This window comes from Ambystoma mexicanum, chromosome 2q, assembly GCF_040938575.1.
Source record: "Ambystoma mexicanum isolate Mex_15411 chromosome 2q, UKY_AmexF1_1, whole genome shotgun sequence".
Lineage (NCBI taxonomy): Eukaryota > Metazoa > Chordata > Amphibia > Caudata > Ambystomatidae > Ambystoma > Ambystoma mexicanum.
In genome coordinates, this window is record NC_090924.1 from 1,017,268,326 (window position 1) to 1,017,295,717 (window position 27,392).

General features: G+C 47.5%; 1 protein-coding gene across 1 annotated transcript in view; it reads left to right on the forward strand.

Moving 5' to 3' along the window:
• Positions 1–27,392, forward strand: part of CUBN (cubilin) — a 1,794,835-nt gene that overhangs the window by 942,949 nt on the left and 824,494 nt on the right. Inside the window, exon 31 of the mRNA XM_069648353.1 lies at positions 8,141–8,322. Coding sequence (XP_069504454.1) covers positions 8,141–8,322 — 182 coding nt within the window. The remainder of the gene's footprint in view (positions 1–8,140; positions 8,323–27,392) is intronic.

Genomic DNA, 27,392 nt, shown 5'->3' on the forward strand with positions numbered 1-27,392 from the left:
AATTGAGAGGCGCTGGGGGTAGATGTGAGAAGAGGATGTGTAATGGAAGTTAATGTTGGATTAGGTTTTGTGTATAGAAAGAGAAGTGGAGGGAGATGAGAGGTGGTGTTGAGGAGAAGAAATGATGGGATGAGGAGGGAGTTTCGATGGTTCTGAGCGGATGAGAGTGAAGAGAGAAGAAGAAGGGAAAGGAAGATATAGCATGAGAAGTGCATGGTGAGGGTGCAGCTGAGAAGAAGCAATTAAGGTTACTTGCAGACAGGTAGCAGGACACAACAAAGCAAAGGCTCATCGGCAAAGAGGCTGGTCAATGACTGATCTTCACCCTTCAGTGTCCCCCCCTTAACTGGGACACCTGTGGCTGGACACCCCAATGGAGTTCACAAATGATGACATACGCTCTTGTCACCTGATCGCCTAGTCCATCAGTGGTTGGTCTTTCTAATATTGTCCCTGGTGTTGCTGGATGAGGCAATTTCCTCTTGATTGGTGTTCCCAGAGGAAGTGATGTTACCAATCCAAGATTGCCGCTGGAAATGATGCAACCGATCCAACTGGCCGCTGGAAGGGAAGTTCCAGACAGAAAGTGAAGCCAACATCTAGAAGGGATGACACATGCTTACGTCACCTGATCACCTAGTCCATCAGTGGTTGATCTCTCTGATAAATGAAGCGGTATGCATGTTTCCCATGAATATGCAAGACTATGGGTTACAATGCTGCATTTTAGAGTACAATTTCTGTGAAAAATTGGTACAAAACTGCACAGTATCACATGAGATAGTTCAGTAGATGTCAAGTCACCAACAGTGCACAGGAACATCTTTCAATGCATTTCCATGATGCTTTTGTCCACACTTTTGTCCACACTTTGTCCACAAAGACGTGTGCCTGGTGGCTACACCAATATATGCTAGATTTCCCATTTAAGAACATACTCATTATTGATTTGCCCATTATGCCAGTAATGATACTGTAGAACAACATGTATATGATGGCTCTGCCAATATATGACTGCATCCCCATGTAGGAGCAAACATCTGTAGGCTTTGCCAGTAAAATAATCCATACCACATTAGGAAAACAGGTCCAGGCTGGCTGCAGCAGTCTATGCCAGTATGGCCACATAAGAAAACTCATCTTGTTGGCTTTAATCTTGATGCCAGTAAGAAAAATGGCATGTAACATTATGAAAACATGTGTATACTGGCAGCACCAATGTAAGCCAGTATGGCCACATAAGTACACTCCTCATATTGGCTCTACACTTGATGGCAGCACAGATAATATGCCATATTAATAAAAACGTCCACACTGACTGCACCAAAGTAAAACACTCTTTATTTAGCTTTACACCTCAATGGCAGAACACATGCCATGCCACTGCAAGAAACATAGGGCTGAACTATTGTAGCCCCCCCTGCCCTCACATAAAAACACCAATCATGTTGGATTTCCCCATCGGAAGGGCAGTACAAATGTCAGCTACTGTAAGAAAGGTATCAATAATGGCTAATATTCCTGTAAAATAATGGCTTCCCCAGCACCTCTCTCTGTGATGACTGATGAATGAACAGAATGTGTTCACTCATCAGTTTTCATCACATACAATCTCTCCCACCCACACAGACTCAAAAATCTCATCCAACTTGAGCATTCTCACATACACACACATGCCCACACACATATACACATGCAGTTACATCGTACATTCACACTATCACACATAAACAGTCTCTACCATGCTCTCTCTGTCTCTGTCTCTCTCTCTCTCTGTCTCTGTCTCTCTCTCTCTCTTACACACGCAGATGCATACACACACAGATACACACATACCCACATTTGACATTCCACTTACCTTCGAGAAGCAGCAGTGATATCTTCTCCACAGGACCAGGACTCCATGGAAGCACAGGCTCTGCAGAACAGGCTATGGGTCAGCAGCCTTCACCCCTCCTTCTTCCTTCTCTGAATCAGACTGGGGGTGGGGTCAGCATTCCGCTTTGTAAATGTTTAAAATGTAATGCAGAGGACCAAACACTACATAAGTGCGAACGTTGGCAGTCACCTACTATAGTGTCAGTTTACCAACCACCAAAGGGAGACTTGAGTTTTGGAGCTTGCCTTGGTGATTCGGTTGGTGAATCGACTGGTGACCTCCCATGGCTCTCTGGTCTCTCGCTCTCGCTAGATTTGAACCTCCCCGGTTCCACCAACAACATATGTTGGTCCTTCTGTTTTTAATGGGGAGTCCTAGTCGCTCCCCAGCATATCAATATATTCCTTTGTCTTTTTCTCCAGAGCGCCCTTCCTCACTCGCTCAAGCGTCTTAATCTTTTTAACCAGTATGGTTGACTGGGTTATCTTTATTTCTGGCATCCTCATCTTCTCAGTATGTGTGTTTGTCTGATGGCGAATTTAAGTGACATTACAATAACAAACATTGACTTGTTGAGAATGTTTTTCCTGAAGCCTGTGTGGTTTCAATGGTTCTTCATAAAGGTATTTACGGGGTTCCTTGATGGGACAGGAGTCTTTGTTCCCAAGTGGGGAATATCTCCCTGTGAGGTCCTGCTTACCGCCATACTTAGGGGGAATGTTGCTTAGTGGGCTATCCTCACTAGCCTCACAGGGAAAGGCTCCCCTCTGGGGAGAAGTGACAAGATCCTGTGAATGGTAACAGGGACTTTATCTACTGGCTAGAAGATAAAATCAATGTTGCAGTGACTACATTCTTGAACTATTTAGATGCCTGTGGTCTTAAACCGAAAGTAAATGGAAAACTCAATGCTCAAGGTCATACTTTGTATGATATCTTTGCATTGTATTCATCCATTCAGCTGGAATAGCCAGAGGAATGCCTCTGGTGAGATCACTTTGAACCCTTGAGCTGAATGTTCTCAAATATATGACCCTATGCTCCAGAAGAACCCGAGAACCTGAGAAATGAGCAGCGCATCCAATGCTGCTATAGTAAACCTACAAAACAAAATCTCCCAGGAACACTATTCTTCTCTCAGAATACCAGTGTGCTGACTATTTCAGTCACTATATCACAACAGCACTTATAACACCATTCATATGTTTTGAACTTGATTAAAGATAGCTAATTGGTATAATTGATCTTGTAGCTGTCTGATTGTGTCATTCCTACACCTAGAATGTTTTGGTACTATGGCCCAGATTGTGAAGCAATATTCCATTGAATATTAGAAATAACATTTTCACTGGTTTCTGAAGAGGTTTCTTTTTTTATAAATAATCATACGTTTCTCATAGGTGTTAGATTTCTGTTGGAGTGCAAATGTATTTAGTGTGACCATTACCTTTAGTAGCATGGTGCCCGTACTTGGCTGTAAGTATGCACTTTTAAAATAATAAGAAAAAACAAACAATCAGATGGCGCTGCAGGAAATGAGTAAGTAAACGAAAGCTAGTTCTGGGGAAAGAAGAGTGTCTTGGGGCATATTAGGGAACAGAGAGGTCAGATCTGGCGCAATAGGAGTACGATGGGACCCAACTGGGGCAATGGGGTATTGCTGGCAGCAATGAGATTGAGGTGTAGCAATAACTGTTACAATGGGATAACGTGAGCATTTTATGTGGCAGTGAGGCCCGTGTGGGGGCAATGAGAGCATTATGGGGCAAACATAAAGCAGTGACAAGGACACTGGAGCAGAGCAGGGGTAACATGGTATTTCGGCAGTGATGATAGTCATTGGGGCAATTATTTGTGCAATGGGGTCATTCAAAAGAAAATGGGCAGTTCGAGGGGTAAATGACAGTGACATGGACAACACTGTTGGCGGCAAGGTGAATGACAAAGGGTCAAATTAGAGGCCGACGGGCAGTTGCTCAGGCAATTAGTGTGACATTGGGAATATTTGGAGGCAATGATAGTGACATAGGGGAATTTGAGGGTCAATGAGAGAGAGTCATGGGTAAATTGAGAGGGCCATGGGCAGTTGTGGGGGCATTGAGAATGTTAAGGGAAGTATAAGGGGCATACACGGTTTTTCATCAGAATAAGAGTGACATGGGGCAATGGGATTGTTCTGTGAGGAAAGAGTGACGGGGAAGAAATGTGGTCAGTGTGTGACTTGGGGAAATTAGGGAGCAATTATGTATTTGTTCAGACACTAAGGGTGATTTCTGCAAACATCTGGGTAATAAGAGTAACACTGCGGCAGTTCTGGGGTACTAAGAGTGACAAAGTAAACAACTAGAGAAATGGGGCATTGCTGTTGGCAATTAGAGTGAAAATGGAGAAGAGTGGGAGGAATGAGAGTCATATATGGACAAATCAGTATGGAATTGGGAGGTCCTGGCAGCAATGAGAGTGATGATTTAAAACTGGGAGAAATGAGAGTGATATGTGGGCAAGGCAGGGGGCAATGGAGGATAGGATATCATCAGACAATGAGAGTGGCATGGTATACATCTGGTGGAAATAAAATCATTTTGGGGCAATAAGGGTGACATTGCGCCTTGAAACACTTGTGTAAAGGCACGTTATAAATGCCATATCATATCATCAAATGAACGCACAATACTGAACCCAATGAGAGATGAAATGTGTGCAAATCAGTGGTCAATGTGGAAGTTTGGGATACAATGAGTTGACCTAGGGCACAACTGGAGTAAGTGTAGTGAGAGTGACATGGAGAAAATCAGGGTGCATTTAGGTAGTTCTGGGCAAGCAGAGTGGAATTGGGAAAAATCGGTATGCTTCGGGTGGCAATGAATGAAATATTGGCAAACACAAGGGGCAATGAGAGTAGCATGGGGCAAAAAATAGCCAATTGTGGGGGCACACAATGGCCTGGGTGAAGGGTACCACAGTTCTGTGTCTGGCCCTTCTTCTAGGTAGTGCTAACCAGTTCTCCCCAGGCGGGGTAGGGCTGAAGAACGCTGGCTAGGTTGGGAGTACAGCAGCACAAGGTGCCTCCCTTAAGCTCTCGCTGTTCCCGATTATGCATTCGGTTGTGGTGGGAACATTAAGCTAACTGCTCCCTACGCCTGTGACAAGTGAGCATGGGGTTGGGTGAATGAGCTTCTGTTCCCTCCAGTGGACTCCATATTCGATTCCCATGGGAAGGAAACATTTTGCACATGCCATTGTCTGGTTAACCCTTGGCTCTCTTATCCACTGGGCTGTATTGCACATGCATCAGTCGTGAGGCTGCACTTCCGTGTTCCCTGGACCCTGACTATTGCACAGCGCGATCTGCTCTCTAATCTTGACTCTAGCTCTCCTTCTTTGACCTTACTTCTGCTTCCGACACGGCCAATCACTCCACCCTGATCAATCGGCTTCATGAGAACCTGCACATTACTGATCAGGCTCTGGCATGGCTGACCTCGTTTCTTCTTGGACCGACCCTCTCAGGTCCAACTTATGTCCTTCCTTTCCACTACCACTCTCTCTACATGTGGTGTCCCCCAAACGCTCTATCCTCACACCCTGGCTCTTCAATATCTACCTGGCCCCTCCGGCCCACCTTCTCCTCCAACTTTCAGTGCTATGCAGATGACACCAGGCTGTCCTGCAGGCTTCCCTCAGCCGCCTCCAGCTGCACCACCTCAGAGGTATTCTACCTTTTTCTCACTTTCCCCCAGATGCTCACTGTCTCGATAGGTTTGGTTCTCTCTTCTTACAGCTTCTATCGCAATCTGCCTGCCTCTACTCTGCGCCCTCTGCAACTAATACAGAACAGGACTACAAGCGTTATCCTTGGCCTCAAGCCCATGGACTTATCTACCCAGCACTGAAATCTCTACACTGGCTCCCGGTGGCTACAAGGATCAAGTTCAAGACCCTCTGCATCATCCACAAGGCTTTCTGGGTACAGGGCCCCCACTACATCCAACTCCCTGTGCCTAAGTACCTTCTGCCTTGAGCCCTTTGCTCAGTTATCTCCAGCTCTCTAAGGGTTAGAAGCTTCTCCAGACATGGAGTGGAGGGTAGATCTCTCTCCTCTGCATGTGCCTCCTTCTGGAACGGCCTCCCTGCCACTCGCAGACTTGAGCCGGACCACCTGAAGTTCCAGAAGCATCTCAAGACCCTCTTTTTTCCTCTGCCTTCTCTCTCACTCCCCTGCTAACCTTCTTGTCTGATGCGCCGGTTGTGGGCTTGGTACCCTCAGAGTCTCACTGGTTACCAGACTCCTTTATGAACAGTCCTCCTTGCACTGCCGTCTGGCCTGCTGCATACTTAGGGGTTGTAATCTGTAACCTCTACAGCCCCCCCTGCCGACTTGCACTTACCCAGAGTTGCGCTGCCCTGGTCACACTTACCGAGAGCCTATAGGCCCTGACCACACTTCCCCCTACCCTCTCCCTCATTGCACTTCCCCCCAACGCTTCCCTCTGCACCTCTCGTTGTCGCACTTGCACGATCAGGCGCATTATAAATACAATATCATATCATATCACAGTGCAGGGCTTCAGGGAGGAGACTGTCCTGGCAAATCTATGTATTTGTAAATTATTTGCAAATCCAAGGATTTCTCACAGCAACTCTAATTGCATTACAATGTGAGTGTCAGGAAAACATTAGCACTGAATTGCAACTTGAGCTGCAGTGTGCCAGCAGTCAAGGTGGTCCCATATTTACATTGGGGGTGCAGAGCTTTAACACACCAATGCATCTGCTGCCATTGCATTTCTAAGTATTCGACTGGAGGTGACACCAAGCACCAACACCCATCACATGTCGTTCACGTCATCCATCAGTACTGACAGGGTCTCCTCTTGACTGACCCACTCTACTTCCCCTCTGATTTCTGGTTCCTCTCCTCAGCTGGACCACTTTTCCCCTAGTTTCTCCACTTCTCAGATAACTATTTCTCTCTCCCCACAATCACTTTCCAGTTCTACCGCCTCTGTCCCAGGGGTCTCATATACACTGGTCCTGCTTGCTCTTCCTAGGTTTTTCACTTTCTTGCCCCTCTTTCCTGCCCACCTCCCTCTGCCCTGGCCCAGATCCCATCTTCTTGCTATCTGTTCTCCAATGGACCCCTTCCTTGGCGTGTCTGAAAGAGCTTCCTGGGGAGAATACAATGATTCCACACAGTCTTACTCTGAGAAATACAGCATTGCTGGTCAAATGAACTGCGTGCGATGTTCTTTTGCTGTGGCACCAGCTTGCGTGCTTCCATTGAAAGTGCATTGTGGTAAAGCCTGACCACATCCCTAGATCATGCCGTGCTGCCTGTGATTTAATGCAGAAGGCCTCTTGCTGCAAGACATGTCACAGTGTGACTCGGTCATGGGAGGGGCTTCTCTTTCCAGCCCGGGAAGAGCACACACTGCCTCTAAGTGACAGCATAGATTCTCTCATGCATCTTCCTGGGGGTTGTCCCTGTGATGTGGGAGTGTAATACACAAAAAACAATTGCTGTAGACACCCACAGTTCAAGAACTCTCCTTCTTTCTTGCTGCAAAGGTCTTCAGATCTGTGGTGTACTCTTGATCTGTCCGCTGTTTCCGTAGCTGGTTTTGTGTCTGCTGACTGCATGAGTTGATGTGCACCACAACACCGGCTCATGGCCTTTTGGTGCCTTAGGTTTGCCACACAGACAGTGGGAAGAAAACCATGCTCAAATTGTTTTTGACTGCCTGCTGAGGTGTGTTAAACTCACTGTCGGTTATAGACCTTAATCTGTTACTGAATTTGGCCCCACTGTGTTATGATCTCAAGCCAGCTGTCAACAGCTGTACTGCCACCTAAGCTCATGTCTGAAATAAAAGTGTCTTATCCGTGGCTGTTATGTTTTGCGTCTTTTGTACTGTGCACATCTCTGCGGTAGTGGTCTTCTGTGCTTGAAAATTTGTTCTTGATGTATGTATGTGCTGGATAGCATGAACCTACTACTGTAAAGTGATGAAGAGCTGTACAGAAAGAGGATACCATAATTTTGAAGAATAAGATACAATTGGAAGGATAGACTATTAATGGTAGACTTGGAAGGGCATTTAGAGAGGGGATACAGAGGCCTACAGGCGGCAGTACAAGATAGGGATGAAATGCCGAACCCAGTATTGTCTATGGTTTAATAATTGCAAGTTTATCTGCTGTTCTCATGGTCCATGCTTTTGGAATTCTAGTTTAATTGCACATTTCTATATATTTCTTCAGGTTGTGGTGGAGTGTTCCAGGCATCCAGTGGTGAGATCCATTCTCCAAACTATCCAAGCTCTCTCGGGGACAACCTTGATTGCTCTTGGCTTATCCGTGTTGATCAAGGTCACCGTGCCATACTGAATTTTACCGACTTGGACATTCAGTCTGATAACACATGCACTCAAAGCAGCATTAATGTAAGTACTGGTGACTACATAATATCTATTATCTGGTTGACTAGTACTGCTCTGGTTACATTTTATATGCAGTTTAAGGATTGTACATTTATTACAGTTCAATGTTAAGAACAGGATACTCTACACAGTTGTACACAACTGTTTTATGCAATGACTCTCCTTGTTTCTGAAAAAGCTTCCAAAATCAGGGCTGTCCAGTGTTACATTTGTCCAGTGTAACCAGAGAGCATCCCAGCAATAGTTTGAAACATACAGAACCTAATTGCTGATGCATATTACACAGATGCTCCTACTGGTGCAGCCCAGGACTTTGTGTCCCATTATTAAGGCACTCCCAAGCACCCCCACATTGCCAGGGAGAAATGCAACATGATGGTTCACCCTGCACTCTGGGCCTAATCACGAGTTGGGCGTTAGCCCTTAAATGAGGCGTTAACGCTCATACTACTTCATTTAAAGTCTGGCTTGATCACGAGTTGGATGCCAAATGTGCTGTGTTACCTCCAGCTTTTTGCTGGAGGTGAAAATCCCATTTAGAGCGCCGTTTTTGGCACAATTACTGCTGGCAGTATTAGCATGCCGTAATTGCACCGAAATTGCCCGTTGGGTCCAACGGACCCAAATGGTAATGGGGATTTCCCGTTATCGCCCAACTCATGATCCTGCGCTAATAGCACCAGAACAGGTGGCGCTAACGCAATTGACGTTCGGTGGTATTAACGCCGGGATACCACCCAACTCGTGATCAGGCCCTCTGTGTAATCATGCTGCTTGTGTGTTCACACTAATATGGACCGGACAGCGTCAGCTGCACAATCACTTTGTAGTGCGGTTTCACTGAGCACCATTCAGAAAAGGACCAACCAGTCTCCACAAGGCAGAGTGCGCTCAGTAATTGTACCCTTCCATGGAGGAATGCTGTCCACAGATTGCCCACTCTCTATATATGTAAATGACTATGCATCTACCTAAATTAAAAAGAAAATAAATATAGCTAAACTGTTGGGTTGTATCTCCATTGTTACATGGAATCGACATGTGTATGTAGAATGTTTGTTCTTAAAGTAGTTCCAGTGATGCAGCTCAGTTGACTGTTGGAGACAGTGAAGCAGGTTGAGCTCCTGCTGCATGCGTGTCTCTGGGTGACGATGAGGTGCTGGAGGTGCATTCTGGTGCTGGTGGTTGTGCCCTCCGCTGTTCTGGATCGGGGCATGCATCTCCCCATCAGCGGCAGAGGTCCACACAGGGAGATGTCTGGCAAAGGAGTGATGACGTCACTGCACCGGCGTTGAACGCACAAGCGTTCAAGAGGTACTTTCCTCTAGTACGAGGGAAAGTATTGGATGGCACTTTTTTTCCCTTGCTCCATAGGTGTACAGAGATGAAAGGAGCTGTCAGGCTGCAATTTGAAAGAGTCTGCGGAAGCAAAGAGGATATATATTTAAAAATAAAATAAAGTGGCCAACAGGTGTACAGCCACTAACGGATGTTTTCTTAGTTTTTTCCCTTTTATCTGGTTGTTGGATGTATTGCTCATAGCTAAGTGACAGTCAAGATGAAAAAAGACTGCACATCATGCCAATTTCTGGAGTACCTGGCCATCCCATTTTCATGGCCTACCCTGGTCCAGTAAAAATGAAATGTAACCAGTGGAATAAGGGTTTCTTACATTACGTGCGGGCTGCTTGTGGAAATACCATATCTACTGATCACAAAGTATCCTTGTTGATGCATTTCTTGGTTTATGAGGGTTAATGCATCAATTAAGTCATATGAAATGCATTTAGATTGATCATCTGAGGCTTCTGTTTCTATTGGGTTGCATACTGTATTATATAAATTGAATGCCCATTTTAACCCCAAGACTAGCACAATTCTAGAGAGATATATTTTGGAGTGGGGGTGCAAGAAAATGGGGAAACTGTGGAGGAATATCTTACGGCGCTTCGCCATTTAGCATAATCGTGCACGTTTGGCAAAATGTTGGATGAACACATAAGAGACCAATTTATGATACACCGTAAAAGCGATAAAATCAGGAAAGAACTATGGTTAAACGCTGAACCGTGTTTCAATGAAGTGATAGCTATAGCGAAAAGAGTAGAGCATTCTATGGCTTGCATAGCGAAGCTGTCGAAGAAGGAAAGCAAAAATCCTGAGATATTGTGAATAGGAACGGCAGAGAGGAAAAACAAAACAAAAGGGTAGTGTCCAATGTCCTCGAGGAGCTTCAGACTCAAAGGGGAATAGACCTAAAAGTCAAAAAGGCTGAGTAGCATTTATGTGTTCGATTTGCCAGTGCAACACATTTTGTGTGTTCTCCTGTGTGCCCAGGCAGAAAAGTGACATGTTCCAAAAGCAAAAAGTGGGGTCAATTTGCCAATTGTTGTAAAAAGTTTGCTGTGGGGGGAAAGAAATTGTTATATGTGGCTGAGGAGAGTCCACCATCGTTGAGGGATGATAATGATGATGAGCAAGTAGAGCTAATAACTGTGAATATGATCCCATGTTTGGATGATGATGAGTGTGAGAGTCCCTGTGCTAAAGTGAGCATTAATGGGAAAGATGTGAAAGTGATGGCGGACTCAGGTGACAACGTTTTTTTGATGTCACGAGAATAGTTTGAATGAGATGTTGGTGGGGGGTTAAAAATTGAATACCACCTGACATAAGGCTGGGGGATACAACCTGGCCAATTTGATTTATTGGACTATTTTGTTGCGAGATTGGATTTTAGGGAAGGCAAGCATATGGTGGGACACATGTCACGAAGAAAGGAGAAGCATTATTAGGGTGGAGGGAGCCAAAGAAGTTGGGAATATGTCAAGATCCTAATATAGTTGGCATACGCTTTCTATGGACTTCATCACCGATCTACCTCCATGCTCCGGATACAATACGATCCTGGTAATCGTGGACCTATTCTCCAAGATGGCGCATTTCCTTCCACTCAAAGGCTTACCAACAGCAGCAACTCTGGCCCGAGAATTTCTCGAAAACATCGTCCGACTGCACGGTTTTCCTTCAGTTCTAATTTCTGATCGAGGTAGTCAATTTATTTCTCATTTTTGGCAAAGTTGCTGTCGGTCGGCTCAAATTGATGTGAGACTTTCGACCAGCCACCACCCTCAAACTGACGGACAAACCGAGAGGACCAATCAAACTCTGGAACAGTATTTGCGCTGCATGCTACAACAAACTGAAAAAACTTGGAAAGATATCCTTTGGATAGCCGAATATGCCTACAATAACTCTGTCCACTCGGGAACTGGGAAGACCCCGTTTTTTCTTTTATACGGTAGTCACCCTCGAACCTCGGATTTGGATCCACTCCAAGATCTTGGAACACCAGCAGTAGACCACCTGCATTCTACAATCACCCAAGCCTTTAAGGAAGCCGTTTCTCACCTTCAAAGGGCTAAAGAACAATACAAGAAAGGAGCAGACCAACATCAGAAGGAAGCCCCCCAATATCAAGTAGGAGATCAAGTCTGGTTATCCACCAAATATCTACCTCTAAAAGGACCACGCACATTCAACCCAAGATACCTTGGTCCCTATTCCATCACTACCATAGTAAATCCAGTAGCGGTCAAGTTGGACTTGCCCCCTCACATGAAGATACATCCGGTCTTCCACGTCTCTCTATTAAAACCCGTGCAACCTCAAACCCGACTAACTACATCTCCAAAACCTATTCTAGTTGATGGAGAACTCGAGTTTGAAGTCAAAAGCATCCTGGATTCCAAGATCTCCAAATCTAAACTATTTTACCTGATTGACTGGAAAGGCTACGGTCCCCAAGAAAGATCCTGGGAACCTGCAGAATATGTCCACGCGCCTCGTCTAATCAAAAGATTTCATCGAACATTTCCTAACAAGCCCAAACCCCCGGAGAAGCCCGGTTTGGGAGGGGCCTTGAGGGGGGGTGCTGTCATGATCTATGCTTCCAAAAGATCAGGACTTGCCCGACTCCCTTGGAAGCAGACCCATAACCCCTGTTCTGAGTGCCAGCCAGTCCCAATTGGGACCTTTTGGACCCTGTCCTGGCGCCAGTGGCACCAGGCTCATAAAGATGCCCAGTCCCAGCGCTGGAAGCGCCGGGCTCATAATGCTTGGGTGGACTTACCTGCAGCAGACCATGCTGCTTACTTACCTGCCAGTTGAACCCCTGATCCTCTTCTGTTTGGGACTACTTTTCCTGTTGGGTGGGGCAGGAGCCACTCCCTAGGTTCAGAACACTGGAACTCTTCTGGAAAGCAGGAACTCTTTTCTTACCTAGGCGTGGCTGTGGAAGGAGACACCTAAGCACTACAGGAGGCTATTTAAACCACACCCGATGGATGAATCTTGCGTTGCGTTATTCTGCATTCTCTGCAGCAGAACGCTCATCGTGTCTTCTGCTTCTGATCCTGGGCCTAAGGGAACAAAGGCTTACCATCCTGGAATCCAGTCTTCAGCAGCACCTGTAAAGACAAAGAAAGAACAGGTTAGCACTACGGTCTTCAGTGGCAGCGCATCTCTTACCTGGTCCATCGGCTGTCACCAACGCCTCACGCTGCATTCCGGCATCTGAAAGACAAAGGCTTACCTACTCTTCGCATGCTCCGGAGGTCTTCGCACTGCATTCCGGCATCTGAAAGACAAAAGCTTACCAGCTCTTCGCACGCTCCGGAGGCCTTCGGCGCTGCATCCCGCATCTGAAAGACAAAAGAAGGTGCGTTTAAAGACATTGGGCAACTTTATTACTCATGTGCCATTACTCCTTCCCACGCCGAATCCAGTGGGTATTCCAGCACCCTTCAGCTTCTCTAAAGCTCCGAACTTGTACCTGCAAGATAAAAGGGACAGTTAGTGCGCATCGTGAAGCAGGCTACAAGCGCTTACCTATGTGCTTCCAGGCGCTTCTATTCCTCACGCGGGTTCGATCCTCAACTCTCATCAGCCCGCCATCCACCATCGCCGGAACTCTGCAAAACAAGATATCATTACAAAAGACGTTTAAGACATTTGAAGCGCCCAGAACTTACCGTTCGTGCAGTTAACGACGGACAGCAGTCCTCTGAGGTCAAGAGGCCTGCACCCTTATCCAGTGAAGAAACTGGTTACGGCACCCTGCCCCGAGGCAGATGGAGAGCTCGGCGTTCACTTACCTAAGGTGAGGGTGTTAACCTTTGGGGTTCTACAGGAGAAGAGAAAGGGAAGAGGAGAGAGGCACCCAATAACCCCAGTTCATTAATCCCATATTTTCTATCTGCAGACATATTACTCTTCGAGTCAGACATACAGTGCACAGAGGTCCAGCCCAAAGAGCCAACCGTGTGTTACACATCACCTTTGAAGATACGGCATTCACCCAGTCAAGAACGGCGCCTCTGCGGGAATCAGGTGAGCGTTACAGAACGCAAAGCCTATCGCAAAACTCCCACCCAGGCGCTATGGAAACCTCGGATACCGACCAGCTAGCCCAGTTACTTGACGAACTAAGAGCAGAAGTGCATGCAGCCCGTCAGGAAACGAATGCTCTAAGAAGGGAACTGATTATTTCCAAGGAGCGAACAGACGATCTTGCTAGACAATTGCTAGTCACAAGCCGGACAAACTCCGTTACCCGCATCAGGGGCAAATCTTCCTTCAACATCCTCTACGAACCCAGTGCAGATCAACCTACCTGGGAATGTACCTCTGGCTCCGCCCGAACGATTTTCTGGTGACCCAAAGAGGTTTGCAGTATTTATTAATCAGTGCCGGTTGCACTTCTTATGCCGGCCAGCAGCCTTTCCAACTGATCAAGCTAAGGTAGCTTTCGTGCTTTCGTACCTTAGTGGCAATGCGGCAGACTGGTCGATCCCTCTAGTTAATCAAGATGATCCGGTCCTCCATGATTTTCAAGCTTTTCAGCTCAGTATGGAAAAACGGTTTGCAAGACATTCACATGGGCAGGCCTTGGACAATGAGCTCCTTTCATTGCGACAGGGTAATCAAGACCTTTTGGCTTATATTGCGTCTTTCAACAGACTGATAGTGGAAACTCGATGGCCTGAGGACAAAAGGATTACGCTGTTTTATAGAGGTCTACGTGGAGAGCTCAAAGATGTGTTAGCCCAAGTAGTGAATCCCCCGCAAGACTGTTCGGACTATATTGACTTAGTCGTTCAAATTGACCACAGACTGCAGAACAGGAAGGCCGATCGTTCCAAGTTTGATGCTCGAGTATTTTCCAAACCACCAACTCCTACCAAAGGAGTAGACTCCGGGGAACCCATGCAAATAGGGGGCCTGAAAGGACCACTAACACAAAAGGAGCGGGAAAGGAGAAAACAGCTGCAATTATGCCTCTATTGCGGAAACTCTGGGACTTTCTTCGAGACTGTCCGGTGAAACCAGCCAAGAAGGCAGTAGGAGCTGCAGTTACCAGGGTCACAAACTCTGAGCAGGGAAACGACCTCGCCCGACAAGAATAGAGGTCCTCTTGCCGAGCGTTAAAACCAGTTCCGTGACCTCGCATTTCGTGATACCTATGGTCCTCATTAGCCCTGAACATCCGGATCGATTACATGCGATTGAGGCTTACGTCGACAGCGGTGCCATCGGCAATTATGTGGATCATGAAATGGTTTTGAGGATGAATCTGACTCTTTGTCCAAAGGCTGTAAAGGACGTCATTACTACGGTGGATGGTACGGAGATAGCCTCCGGACCAGTAACGCATACCACCCAAGAAGTGACGCTAGTAAGTCAAGATGGACACCATGAGAAGATCGTGTTCGATGTGATCAAGGCCCCTCAGTTCCAGATTATTCTAGGAATTCCTTGGTCAGAGAAGCACAATCCTTAGATCGATTGGCGAGCAAGAACGGTTCAGTTTCCAGAATGTGTCTCTACTTGTCACCGTCGACCTGGTGTTGCACTGGCAGCAATTTCCTCGGAGGCTCCCCAGTTACCTCCTGAATACCTAGAATTCCAAGATGTTTTCCGGAAGAATCAGGCTAACTCTCTACCTCCTCATAGGTCTTATGACTGCCAGATAGACCTGATACCTGGATCTACTCCTCCTTGTAGTAGAATTTATGCCCTCACCGAGCCTGAGAATCTTCACCTCCGACAATACCTGGATCAATACCTAGCGAATGGGTTTATTCGTCCTTCCAAGTCCCCTGCTTCCTCAGCTTTGTTCTTCGTTCCAAAAAAAGAAGGGGACCTTAGAACTTGTATAGATTATCGCGCCCTGAACCAGATCACCGTTAAGAATAGATATCCGTTACCTTTGATCCCTGAACTCCTGGACCAAGTCAGAAAAGCATGCATATATACAAAGCTGGATCTTAGAGGAGCCTACCACTTGGTACGAGTAAAAGAGGGCGATGAATGGAAGACGGCCTTCCGCACCAAGTATGGGCTATTTGAATATCAGGTCATGCCCTTCGGACTTTGCAATGCCCCGGCCGCCTTTCAATATTTTATGAACGATGTCCTCAGAGAGCTCATAGATGTGTGTGTTGTTGTTTACATTGACGACATCCTCGTTTATTCTTCATCGGAAACTGAACATCGGAAACACGTGAAAATGGTCCTCGAGAGATTGCGTCAACACAAACTTTTCGCTAAGTTGGAAAAATGTGTTTTCAACGTGACTGAAGTTGAATTCTTGGGATTCATATTATCACCTAGCGGAGTGCGTATGGATTCAAAGAAGGTCGATGCAATTCTCAAATGGCCATCGCCATCCTCCGTAAAAGGTGTTCAAAGCATGTTAGGCTTCCCTAACTTTTACCGCAGGTTTATCCCCGAATTCTCTCGAATAGTCCAGCCCATCACCGCCTTGTTAAAGAAAAACAAACGTTTTGAATGGTCTACCGAGGCGGAACAAGCTTTCCAGAATTTGAAGACTAGATTTATCTCTGCACCGATCTTAAAACATCCTCGCCCAGAACTCCCCTACATCGTTGAAACTGATGCTTCGAGCCTTGCCATGGGGGCAGTTCTATCACAAAAGGACCCGGTAACCAATCAGTTGCATCCCGTGGCATTTTGGTCCCGCAAATTCTCGCCTCCTGAAATCAATTACACTATTACTGATAAGGAACTTCTAGCTATCAAGTCCGCCTTTAAGGCTTGGCGGCATTATCTTCTGGGGGCCCGACACACCGTTACTGTGATTACAGATCACCGAAACCTTCAATATTTGAAAACCGCAAAAGCTCAATCCTCTAGGAAACTCTGTTGGGCACTATTCTTTGCCGAGTTTGACTTCATAATTACCTATCGACCTGGTACAAAAAACGGTAAAGCTGATGCCCTTTCTCGGATGGGAGTGGAAGAACATTTGATCAATCCTAAACCTGTACCTATCATTCCCGAACAAAGAATTCTAGGTGTAATCGCCACACAATCCATAGAGGAAGTTAAGGATAAAGCCAGGCTACTGGTAACTCCAGCAGACATACAGAATTGGCATCTGCAGGGAAAGGACTTTACGGTAAAGGACAACCTATTATATTTCCAAGAACGGTTATACCTGCCCAGCACAGATTTACAGAAAAAGGTAATCTCTTGTTATCACGATTCTTTAATGGAAGGACATCCCGGTATGACCAAGACCTTGGAAAAGATCAAGCGCTACTTCTGGTGGCCGTCTTGGAAAAAAGATATCAGAGACTTTATAATGTCCTGTAGAGTATGCGCCCAAAACAAGAGTCAAAAGGAAAAACCAGCCGGCCTCTTACGCCCTATTGACATCCCGCCTCGCCCTTGGCATACGCTTTCTATGGACTTCATCACCGATCTACCTCCATGCTCCGGATACAATACGATCCTAGTAATCGTGGACCTATTCTCCAAGATGGCGCATTTCATTCCACTCAAAGGCTTACCAACAGCAGCAACTCTGGCCCGAGAATTTCTCGAAAACATCGTCCGACTGCACGGTTTTCCTTCAGTTCTAATTTCGGATCGAGGTAGTCAATTTATTTCTCATTTTTGGCGAAGTTGCTGTCGGTCGGCTCAAATTGATGTGAGACTTTCGACCAGCCACCACCCTCAAACTGACGGACAAACCGAGAGGACCAATCAAACTCTGGAACAGTATTTGCGCTGCATGCTACAACAAACTGAAAAAACTTGGAAAGATATCCTTTGGATAGCCGAATATGCCTACAATAACTCTGTCCACTCGGGAACTGGGAAGACCCCGTTTTTTCTTTTATACGGTAGTCACCCTCGAACCTCGGAGTTGGATCCACTCCAAGATCTTGGAACACCAGCAGTAGACCACCTGCATTCTACAATCACCCAAGCCTTTAAGGAAGCCGTTTCTCACCTTCAAAGGGCTAAAGAACAATACAAGAAAGGAGCAGACCAACATCAGAAGGAAGCCCCCCAATATCAAGTAGGAGATCAAGTCTGGTTATCCACCAAATATCTACCTCTAAAAGGACCACGCACATTCAACCCAAGATACCTTGGTCCCTATTCCATCACTACCATAGTAAATCCAGTAGCGGTCAAGTTGGACTTGCCCCCTCACATGAAGATACATCCGGTCTTCCACGTCTCTCTATTAAAACCCGTGCAACCTCAAACCCGACTAACTACATCTCCAAAACCTATTCTAGTTGATGGAGAACTCGAGTTTGAAGTCAAAAGCATCCTGGATTCCAAGATCTCCAAATCTAAACTATTTTACCTGATTGACTGGAAAGGCTACGGTCCCCAAGAAAGATCCTGGGAACCTGCAGAATATGTCCACGCGCCTCGTCTAATCAAAAGATTTCATCGAACATTTCCTAACAAGCCCAAACCCCCGGAGAAGCCCGGTTTGGGAGGGGCCTTGAGGGGGGGTGCTGTTATGATCTCTGCTTCCAAAAGATCAGGACTTGCCCGACTCCCTTGGAAGCAGACCCATAACCCCTGTTCCGAGTGCCAGCCAGTCCCAATTGGGACCTTTTGGACCCTGTCCTGGCGCCAGTGGCACCAGGCTCATAAAGATGCCCAGTCCCAGCGCTGGAAGCGCCGGGCTCATAATGCTTGGGTGGACTTACCTGCAGCAGACCATGCTGCTTACTTACCTGCCAGTTGAACCCCTGATCCTCTTCTGTTTGGGACTACTTTTCCTGTTGGGTGGGGCAGGAGCCACTCCCTAGGTTCAGAACACTGGAACTCTTCTGGAAAGCAGGAACTCTTTTCTTACCTAGGCGTGGCTGTGGAAGGAGACACCTAAGCACTACAGGAGGCTATTTAAACCACACCCGATGGATGAATCTTGCGTTGCGTTATTCTGCATTCTCTGCAGCAGAACGCTCATCGTGTCTTCTGCTTCTGATCCTGGGCCTAAGGGAACAAAGGCTTACCATCCTGGAATCCAGTCTTCAGCAGCACCTGTAAAGACAAAGAAAGAACAGGTTAGCACTACGGTCTTCAGTGGCAGCGCATCTCTTACCTGGTCCATCGGCTGTCACCAACGCCTCGCGCTGCATTCCGGCATCTGAAAGACAAAGGCTTACCTACTCTTCGCATGCTCCGGAGGTCTTCGCACTGCATTCCGGCATCTGAAAGACAAAAGCTTACCAGCTCTTCGCACGCTCCGGAGGCCTTCGGCGCTGCTTCCCGCATCTGAAAGACAAAAAAAGGTGCGTTTAAAGACATTGGGCAACTTTATTACTCATGTGCCATTACTCCTTCCCACGCCGAATCCAGTGGGTATTCCAGCACCCTTCAGCTTCTCTAAAGCTCCGAACTTGTACCTGCAAGATAAAAGGGACAGTTAGTGCGCATCGTGAAGCAGGCTACAAGCGCTTACTTACGTGCTTCCAGGCGCTTCTATTCCTCATGCGGGTTCGATCCTCAACTCTCATCAGCCCGCCATCCGCCATCGCCGGAACCCTGCAAAACAAGAGATATCATTACAAAAGACTTTTAAGACATTTGAAGTGCCCAGAACTTACCGTTTGTGCAGTTAACGACGGACAGCAGTCCTCTGAGGTCAAGAGGCCTGCACCCTTATCCAGTGAAGAAACTGGTTACGGCACCCTGCCCCGAGGCAGATGGAGAGCTCGGCGTTCACTTACCTAAGGTGAGGGTGTTAACCTTTGGGGTTCTACAGGAGAAGAGAAAGGGAAGAGGAGAGAGGCACCCAATAACCCCAGTTCATTAATCCCATATTTTCTATCTGCAGACATATTACTCTTCGAGTCAGACATACAGTGCACAGAGGTCCAGCCCAAAGAGCCAACCGTGTGTTACACATCACCTTTGAAGATACGGCATTCACCCAGTCAAGACCGGCGCCTCTGCGGGAATCAGGTGAGCGTTACAAAATTCTTCCTCAAACCTAGCATCCCACTCAAATTACACCCCTTTCTTGAGTAAACCTCTAATTTTAGACACCTTATCAGCAAAATCGTTTACAAATCTATGATAGAAGTCTATCATACCAAGAAAAGAACGCAGCTCCCCTTTCGGTTTGGGCGACCTTGCTTTCTTAATGCCATTTACCAACTCCTTCCTCGGCTGAAGTCCATCCACGGATATCTTGTGACCCATATACTCACCAACCTCGTACCAAATGGACAATTCTCCGCCCTTAATGTAATAACTCTCTGTTCCACAATTCTCACCACTTTCCCCACATTCTCTTCATGCTTCTCCCAGGTATCCCCACACACTAAGATGTCACTTGAAAACACCATACCCCTTCCATACCCCTCAGCAGTTTGTTCATCACCTTTTGAAAGACAGAGGACGCCGACACAAAATCAAAAGGCATCCTACAAAATTGAAAAATGCCTTTGTGGGTAATAAACGCTGTAAATTCTTTCAATGGCTGGTCAAGTTGTATCTGATGGTAGGCAGACACCATGTCCAATTTGGTCAGTTGTATGCTAGCATTTCCGGCATGTTGGGCAAAGGATGTCTTTTTGCTACTTTGCACTTATTTAGCTCCCTTAGGTTGACACATAACCACAGTTCACTACTAGACTTCTTTACAATGACTAGAGGGGATAACCACTCAACACTCTTTGCGGGCTCATTTATGCCCGCCTTCCTCAACCTCTTGAGCTTATCTCTCACACCGTCTCTGAGAGCCATCAGGACTGGGCGAAGTTTTGCTGCCACAGCCTTACTGCCCTCCTTTAGAACAATTTTGTGAACCATTTCTTTCACACATCCAATCTTCTTCGAAAACACCTTTGGAAAATGTTCAACCACACTCATACCTTCTGTCACATTCAACACCTGCTCGTCCGTATTGGGTTCAAGTCTTATTTTTAGGCCTTTCTGTTCCTTCAAACCCAGAAATGTCTCACCACTCATTGTAACATATATTTTACCTTGTGTTTCTCTGCCTTTAAATTGCAAAGATGCCATAAAGTATCCTATAACGTCAATCTTCCCACAATTGTAAGCACCAGGTCTCTCATCTGATGGATTAAAATCCACCAGCTTGCCACTGACGTCACGCTCATACACTTCCCGTGACATAAGCGACAACTTCGCTCCTGAATCCGCCATCATGTGTACCATCTTCCCACTCACACAAATGTCGGTGAAAGGACTATCACAACTATCTTCACCACCACACATTACCATGCTCACTGTAACAACCTCTACTCTCTCCTCCTCCTCACGTGATGATTGCTGCTTTTCTTCACCCACATAGAGTACTCTCCTCCCACCTCCCAACGCATAGTTCTTGCAGCAATTTGCATAATGTCCCAATCTCTTACATTTATTGCATATAACCCTCCTACCTGAACAAACTTGTGAGTTTGCAAAATGACTGGCACTTGCACAGTGAAAACATAGTCTCTCATCCCGCCTGGTACCCTTCGCTTTATTGATTCGCTCATCCCCCACTTCAAAACCCTTCGCAGCTTTTTCCTTCCCCTTCTTCTTCACATTCCTGTACTCCTTGACAGGATCATCCACTCTCAATATTTCACTAGATATGGTTCTATTCTCCTTTCTTGCTAATTTAGCATTTGTCTTTTAAGAATATTTCCTCCCTTATTTTATAATTTGAGCAGTGGATCATGAACTGATTGCGTATGTGCTCTTCTAGCTTCTCCCCAAATGTACAACTCAACGCCAGATGGCACAATGCCATAATGTACTCCTCCACGTTCCCTCCCTCTCGCTGCTCACTTACCCCAAAGTTGTATCGCTCTAATACAGTACTAGTGTTGACATCAAAATGACGGTCAACTTCACTAGTGCTTTGTCAAATTCACTGATGCCACTTTCTTGATCAAGATCTGGCACTTCTGGTGAAGTTTTGTAAATCCTCTGGCCTTCATATCCAAGAAAATGCATTAAAAGAGAGACCTTTTGCCCAGCAGATATATTGTTACCACAAGCTGCCTTAACTTAATGTATAAAGCCTTTCTTCCAAGCAGCAGACTTTATTTCTACCGGGTCAGGACTGGCCATAAACACAGGCGGCCCTGGAACCTCTGCCACAGCCATAGTTGATATTCCTCTCTCCTAGCACTCCCCCTTCATGTATTGGCACAGGGTTTATCACCTCCCTATTTGGTTCTGTGTGGTGCTCTATTGAATGGTGTGTGCCCTGGGGTGCCCAAAGGATTTATCTCAGCAGTAATCATTGTCTCAGATTAAGCATGCGGCTACTTAAGATGGTGATTAGCACTCTCCCCGTTGTCTTGCCTTGTTTCTGCCTCTCTGTTCAAATTAACACAAACCTCCTGGAGCATCACAAAACAGCTGCGTTGCTATGCATGTACGCGTCATGGATACTGATCCGCGCCCGTTCCTGCTGTAGTCTCAAGCGCGCCTTGTGTCAGCTGACACAGTCCAGCTGATGGCTGGTTGTGGATGACACACTGCAGTGTGCACGCGCAAATGTCTAATGTCTATTTCTCCCGCAGTGGTGCCTTTCTCCCACAGGCTGGTGTGAGCGCACGTACAAACAAATACACATGCAAATGCAAATGTCAATTTCACTCGCATTGGGGCCTTCCTCACACACGTGCGCAAATAATGTCAGTTCCCTTCCCTTTTCATATATCCCTAGCACTGGGAAATCCGTTTAATGTGGATTGCTGCCGTGGAGGTCGCTAACTCATTCTCCTCTCATGACAGCAAGCATATAGTTGCAGCTCTCCCTCCTTGTGCAGCTAACATGGCGCAGGACCGTGATGGCCTTCCGACTCTCCAGGCGTTGCGTTAGATGCTGCTTCGCCACTCCTGTTGCCTCTCCTCTCGTGTGGGACTTCTGTTTCAATTGCTCAGCAGCAGCAGCAGCCTTTTTATTTCTTCAATGGACACTGTTGGTGTTACTTCTCTGGCATCTTCTGCCTGTTGGGGGTCTGTCAGGGCCTTTAATCCTCGTCGCTAATGTAAGGATGGCCTCCACATGTTGCTTGATTGATATCAAAGTGGTTTATTAACAAGAAGTATCAACGATAAAGATCCCCAACCTGTACCCAGCACAACAGCAAGCCAACTGGCGCTAACCAAGTAATAACAATATAACAGGATCTGGACACTCCATATTCCACTCCAGAATCCCACACCCTTCCAAGTACATACATCACAAAATTATCATTTATATTTTCACATGTATCTACAGGGTCTTAGGTCAAGAGACCTTTTTCAAAAGAAAGAGGAAAAGGCGATTTAGAAAGATCGCTCTGTCACCGCACAGAGCAGTCTTTCTAAGTCAAACTGTCAGCACCTGCGACGCAAACGAGTTCACACAGGGGCTGACAGGCACGCCAGGACCCGGAAGCGGCCAGGAGGGAGAACGGGTAAGTGACTATGGGTGTGTTTGTGTGTGTGTGTGTGTTGGGTGTTCATGTGTTTGTGTGCGTTTGGATGGGAAGACTGTGGGGCCCGAGGGCGAGGGCTTTGTTGGGGGAACCCCCCCCCCCCGATTTGAGCTAAATCCGGCCAAATGGGGTTGGGGGGTGAAAAATTTCATTATTTAGATTTCTGTAGGTCACCTCAAATCAGCCGAAATAAATCTGTCTAAGCGCCCTATAAAAATCGAAATATTGACATAGCACCATCTACAGAGATCACGTTGGAGTCAGAGGGTGAACATTGCTCTGGGTGAGAGTGATGCTGGGATGGGGATCCCATTGAAGTAAAGGGAAGTCTAGAAACCTTGTTGGGAGAGTGGGAGTGTTACATACAGATGTCATATATTTGAAGGCATAGTCACATAGATTCAGGATGTCCTCGATTTGCATGATAAAAATGTAGTAACCTTATGTAGTCAGGGTCCAAGGGGAGGAAATGTGCATGGAGTAAGGGGGCAAGGTTGATGGCTGGCACTGGTGTCAGGGGCCAAGCAGAGGAGTGGTGGCTTGAGGAATAGGGGGCCGTTAATGCCTGCCACTGGTCTGTCGGACTAAGGAGGGGAGGCGTGTCATCGGAGAGGGAGGGTACAGGGTGAGGACATGGGTTCCAGCTTTTAATCTGAAAGAATGGATTTTATTCTTACTAAGTGGATGTAGACACCCTCAAATCTTTCATGCACAAAGGTGAGGGTGGTGGCCACCAGTAGAATGGGGAGGCCTACATTGTTGTCTGACCCATCAAAGTTCACTATCTTGCACCACTGTTCTTATTGCTCAAAAGTGACTAAATGTTTGAAAGTAGACAGAACATGAAACCTAGGCAGTGCTTACAGATATTAATGATCACCTAGTCATTCTCTGATGAGAATGTTCTCTGTGTGTAATCCAGCAACAGGCTACCTAGATGCTTCATCCTCTGAGCCATGGGTGGGAGCAGGCGGCATGAGGGACGTGGGGCATCAAACGGAAAATGTAGGGCACAAGTCAGAGGTGCCATAGGAGCTGGTGGGGCCCACATTGGTGTGGGGGAGGAGAAGGTGGGTTACAAGGGTGGGGCAGGTGAAGAAAAGACAGTCAAGGAGAAGACTGGGGTACAAGTGTGTGCTGAGTGAGGAGAAGGCAGTGATACAAGGGTTGAACCAGATGAGAATGCAGAGGCCTCCAACATCACCATCCTAATGCTCCTCTAAAAAATAAAGTTTGAGGTTTCAGCAGGCGCCCCTTTTCAAGGCATTGCGCTTTTCCTTGTGCCTGTGGTTTCAGCAGGCGCCCCTTTTCAAGGCATTGCGCTTCTCCTTGTGCCTGTGGTTTCAGCAGGCGCCCCTTTTCAAGGCATTGCGCTTCTCCTTGTGCCCGTGGTTTCAGCAGGCGCCACTTTTCAAGGTATTGAGCTTCCCTTTGTGCCCGTGGTTTCAGCAGGCGCCCCTTTTCAAGGCATTGCGCTTCTCCTTGTGCCCGTGGTTTCAGCAGGCGCCCCTTTTCAAGGCATTGCGCTTCCCCTTGTGCCTGTGGTTTCAGCAGGCGCCCCTTTTCAAGGCATTGCGCTTCCCCTTGTGCCTGTGGTTTCAGCAGGCGCCCCTTTTCAAGGCATTGCGCTTCCCCTTGTGCCTGTGGTTTCAGCAGGCGCCCCTTTTCAAGGCATTGCGCTTCTCCTTGTGCCTGTGGTTTCAGCAGGCGCCCCTTTTCAAGGCATTGCGCTTCCCCTTGTGCCTGTGGTTTCAGCAGGCGCCCCTTTTCAAGGCATTGCGCTTCCCCTTGTGCCTGTGGTTTCAGCAGGCGCCCCTTTTCAAGGCATTGCGCTTCCCCTTGTGCCTGTGGTTTCAGCAGGCGCCCCTTTTCAAGGCATTGCGCTTCTCCTTGTGCCTGTGGTTTCAGCAGGCGCCCCTTTTCAAGGCATTGCGCTTCTCCTTGTGCCTGTGGTTTCAGCAGGCGCCCCTTTTCAAGGCATTGCGCTTCTCCTTGTGCCTGTGGTTTCAGCAGGCGCCCCTTTTCAAGACATTGCGCTTCTCCTTGTGCCTGTGGTTTCAGCAGGCGCCCCTTTTCAAGGCATTGCGCTTCTCCTTGTGCCTGTGGTTTCAGCAGGCGCCCCTTTTCAAGGCGTTGCGCTTCTCCTTGTGCCTGTGGTTTCAGCAGGCGCCCCTTTTCAAGACGTTGCGCTTCTCCTTGTGCCTGTGGTTTCAGCAGGCGCCCCTTTTCAAGGCGTTGCGCTTCTCCTTGTGCCTGTGGTTTCAGCAGGCGCCCCTTTTCAAGGCGTTGCGCTTCTCCTTGTGCCTGTGGTTTCAGCAGGCGCCCCTTTTCAAGGCGTTGCGCTTCTCCTTGTGCCTGTGGTTTCAGCAGGCGCCCCTTTTCAAGGCGTTGCGCTTCTCCATGTGCCTGTGGTTTCAGCAGGCGCCCCTTTTCAAGGCGTTGCGCTTCTCCTTGTGCCTGTGGTTTCAGCAGGCGCCCCTTTTCAAGGCATTGCGCTTCTCCTTGTGCCTGTGGTTTCAGCAGGCGCCCCTTTTCAAGGCATTGCGCTTCTCCTTGTGCCTGTGGTTTCAGCAGGCGCCCCTTTTCAAGGCATTGCGCTTCTCCTTGTGCCTGTGGTTTCAGCAGGCGCCCCTTTTCAAGGCATTGCGCTTCTCCTTGTGCCTGTGGTTTCAGCAGGCGCCCCTTTTCAAGGCATTGCGCTTCTCCTTGTGCCTGTGGTTTCAGCAGGCGCCCCTTTTCAAGGCATTGCGCTTCTCCTTGTGCCTGTGGTTTCAGCAGGCGCCACTTTTCAAGGCATTGCGCTTCCCCTTGTGCCTGTGGTTTCAGCAGGCGCCCCTTTTCAAGGCATTGCGCTTCTCCTTGTGCCTGTGGTTTCAGCAGGCGCCCCTTTTCAAGGCATTGCGCTTCTCCTTGTGCCTGTGGTTTCAGCAGGCGCCCCTTTTCAAGGCATTGCGCTTCTCCTTGTGCCTGTGGTTTCAGCAGGCGCCCCTTTTCCAGGCATTGCGCTTCTCCTTGTGCCTGTGGTTTCAGCAGGCGCCGCTTTTCAAGGCATTGCGCTTCTCCTTGTGCCTGTGGTTTCAGCAGGCGCCCCTTTTCAAGGCATTGCGCTTCTCCTTGTGCCTGTGGTTTCAGCAGGCGCCCCTTTTCCAGGCATTGCGCTTCTCCTTGTGCCTGTGGTTTCAGCAGGCGCCGCTTTTCAAGGCATTGCGCTTCTCCTTGTGCCTGTGGTTTCAGCAGGCGCCCCTTTTCAAGGCATTGCGCTTCTCCTTGTGCCTGTGGTTTCAGCAGGCGCCGCTTTTCAAGGCATTGCGCTTCTCCTTGTGCCTGTGGTTTCAGCAGGCGCCCCTTTTCAAGGCATTGCGCCTCTCCTTGTGCCTGTGGTTTCAGCAGGCGCCCCTTTTCAAGACATTGCGCTTCTCCTTGTGCCTGTGGTTTCAGCAGGCGCCCCTTTTCAAGACTTTGCGCCTCTCCTTGTGCCTGTGGTTTCAGCAGGCGCCGCTTTTCAAGGCATTGCGCCTCTCCTTGTGCCTGTGGTTTCAGCAGGCGCCCCTTTTCAAGACATTGCGCTTCTCCTTGTGCCTGTGGTTTCAGCAGGCGCCCCTTTTCAAGACATTGCGCCTCTCCTTGTGCCTGTGGTTTCAGCAGGCGCCGCTTTTCAAGGCATTGCGCCTCTCCTTGTGCCTGTGGTTTCAGCAGGCGCCCCTTTTCAAGACATTGCGCTTCTCCTTGTGCCTGTGGTTTCAGCAGGCGCCCCTTTTCAAGGCATTGCGCTTCTCCTTGTGCCTGCGGTTTCAGCAGGCGCCCCTTTTCAAGGCATTGCGCTTCTCCTTGTGCCTGCGGTTTCAGCAGGCGCCCCTTTTCAAGGCATTGCGCTTCCCCTTGTGCCTGTTCTAAGCATATGCATTGCAATGCTTACGATTTTTACACATTTGGCAGAGCAAATGGTTTGCTAATTGGGATGCGGTTCTGATATGTGTGAAAACGCCCCCTTCCACCCGATAGTGTGCGCAATTGTGCACAGGTTGGAAAAATTCCACCTGAATGTGCACATTTATGAAAAACACATTTGGAGGCCTTTTGTGTGTCGAGCATCCCTCTGCTGGCCAGAAACATCCTTCAACTTGCCCGGTAAAATGATTTGTTAAACAACCCCCTTGTTGTCATAAAGAACTTTAAAACTTTAATTACCATAATCGCGCATAGAAACACTTGTCTACAGGCGCGTTATAAATGCCATCTCATATCACATCATAGGTAAACATTTCAGTGCATTGATTAAGT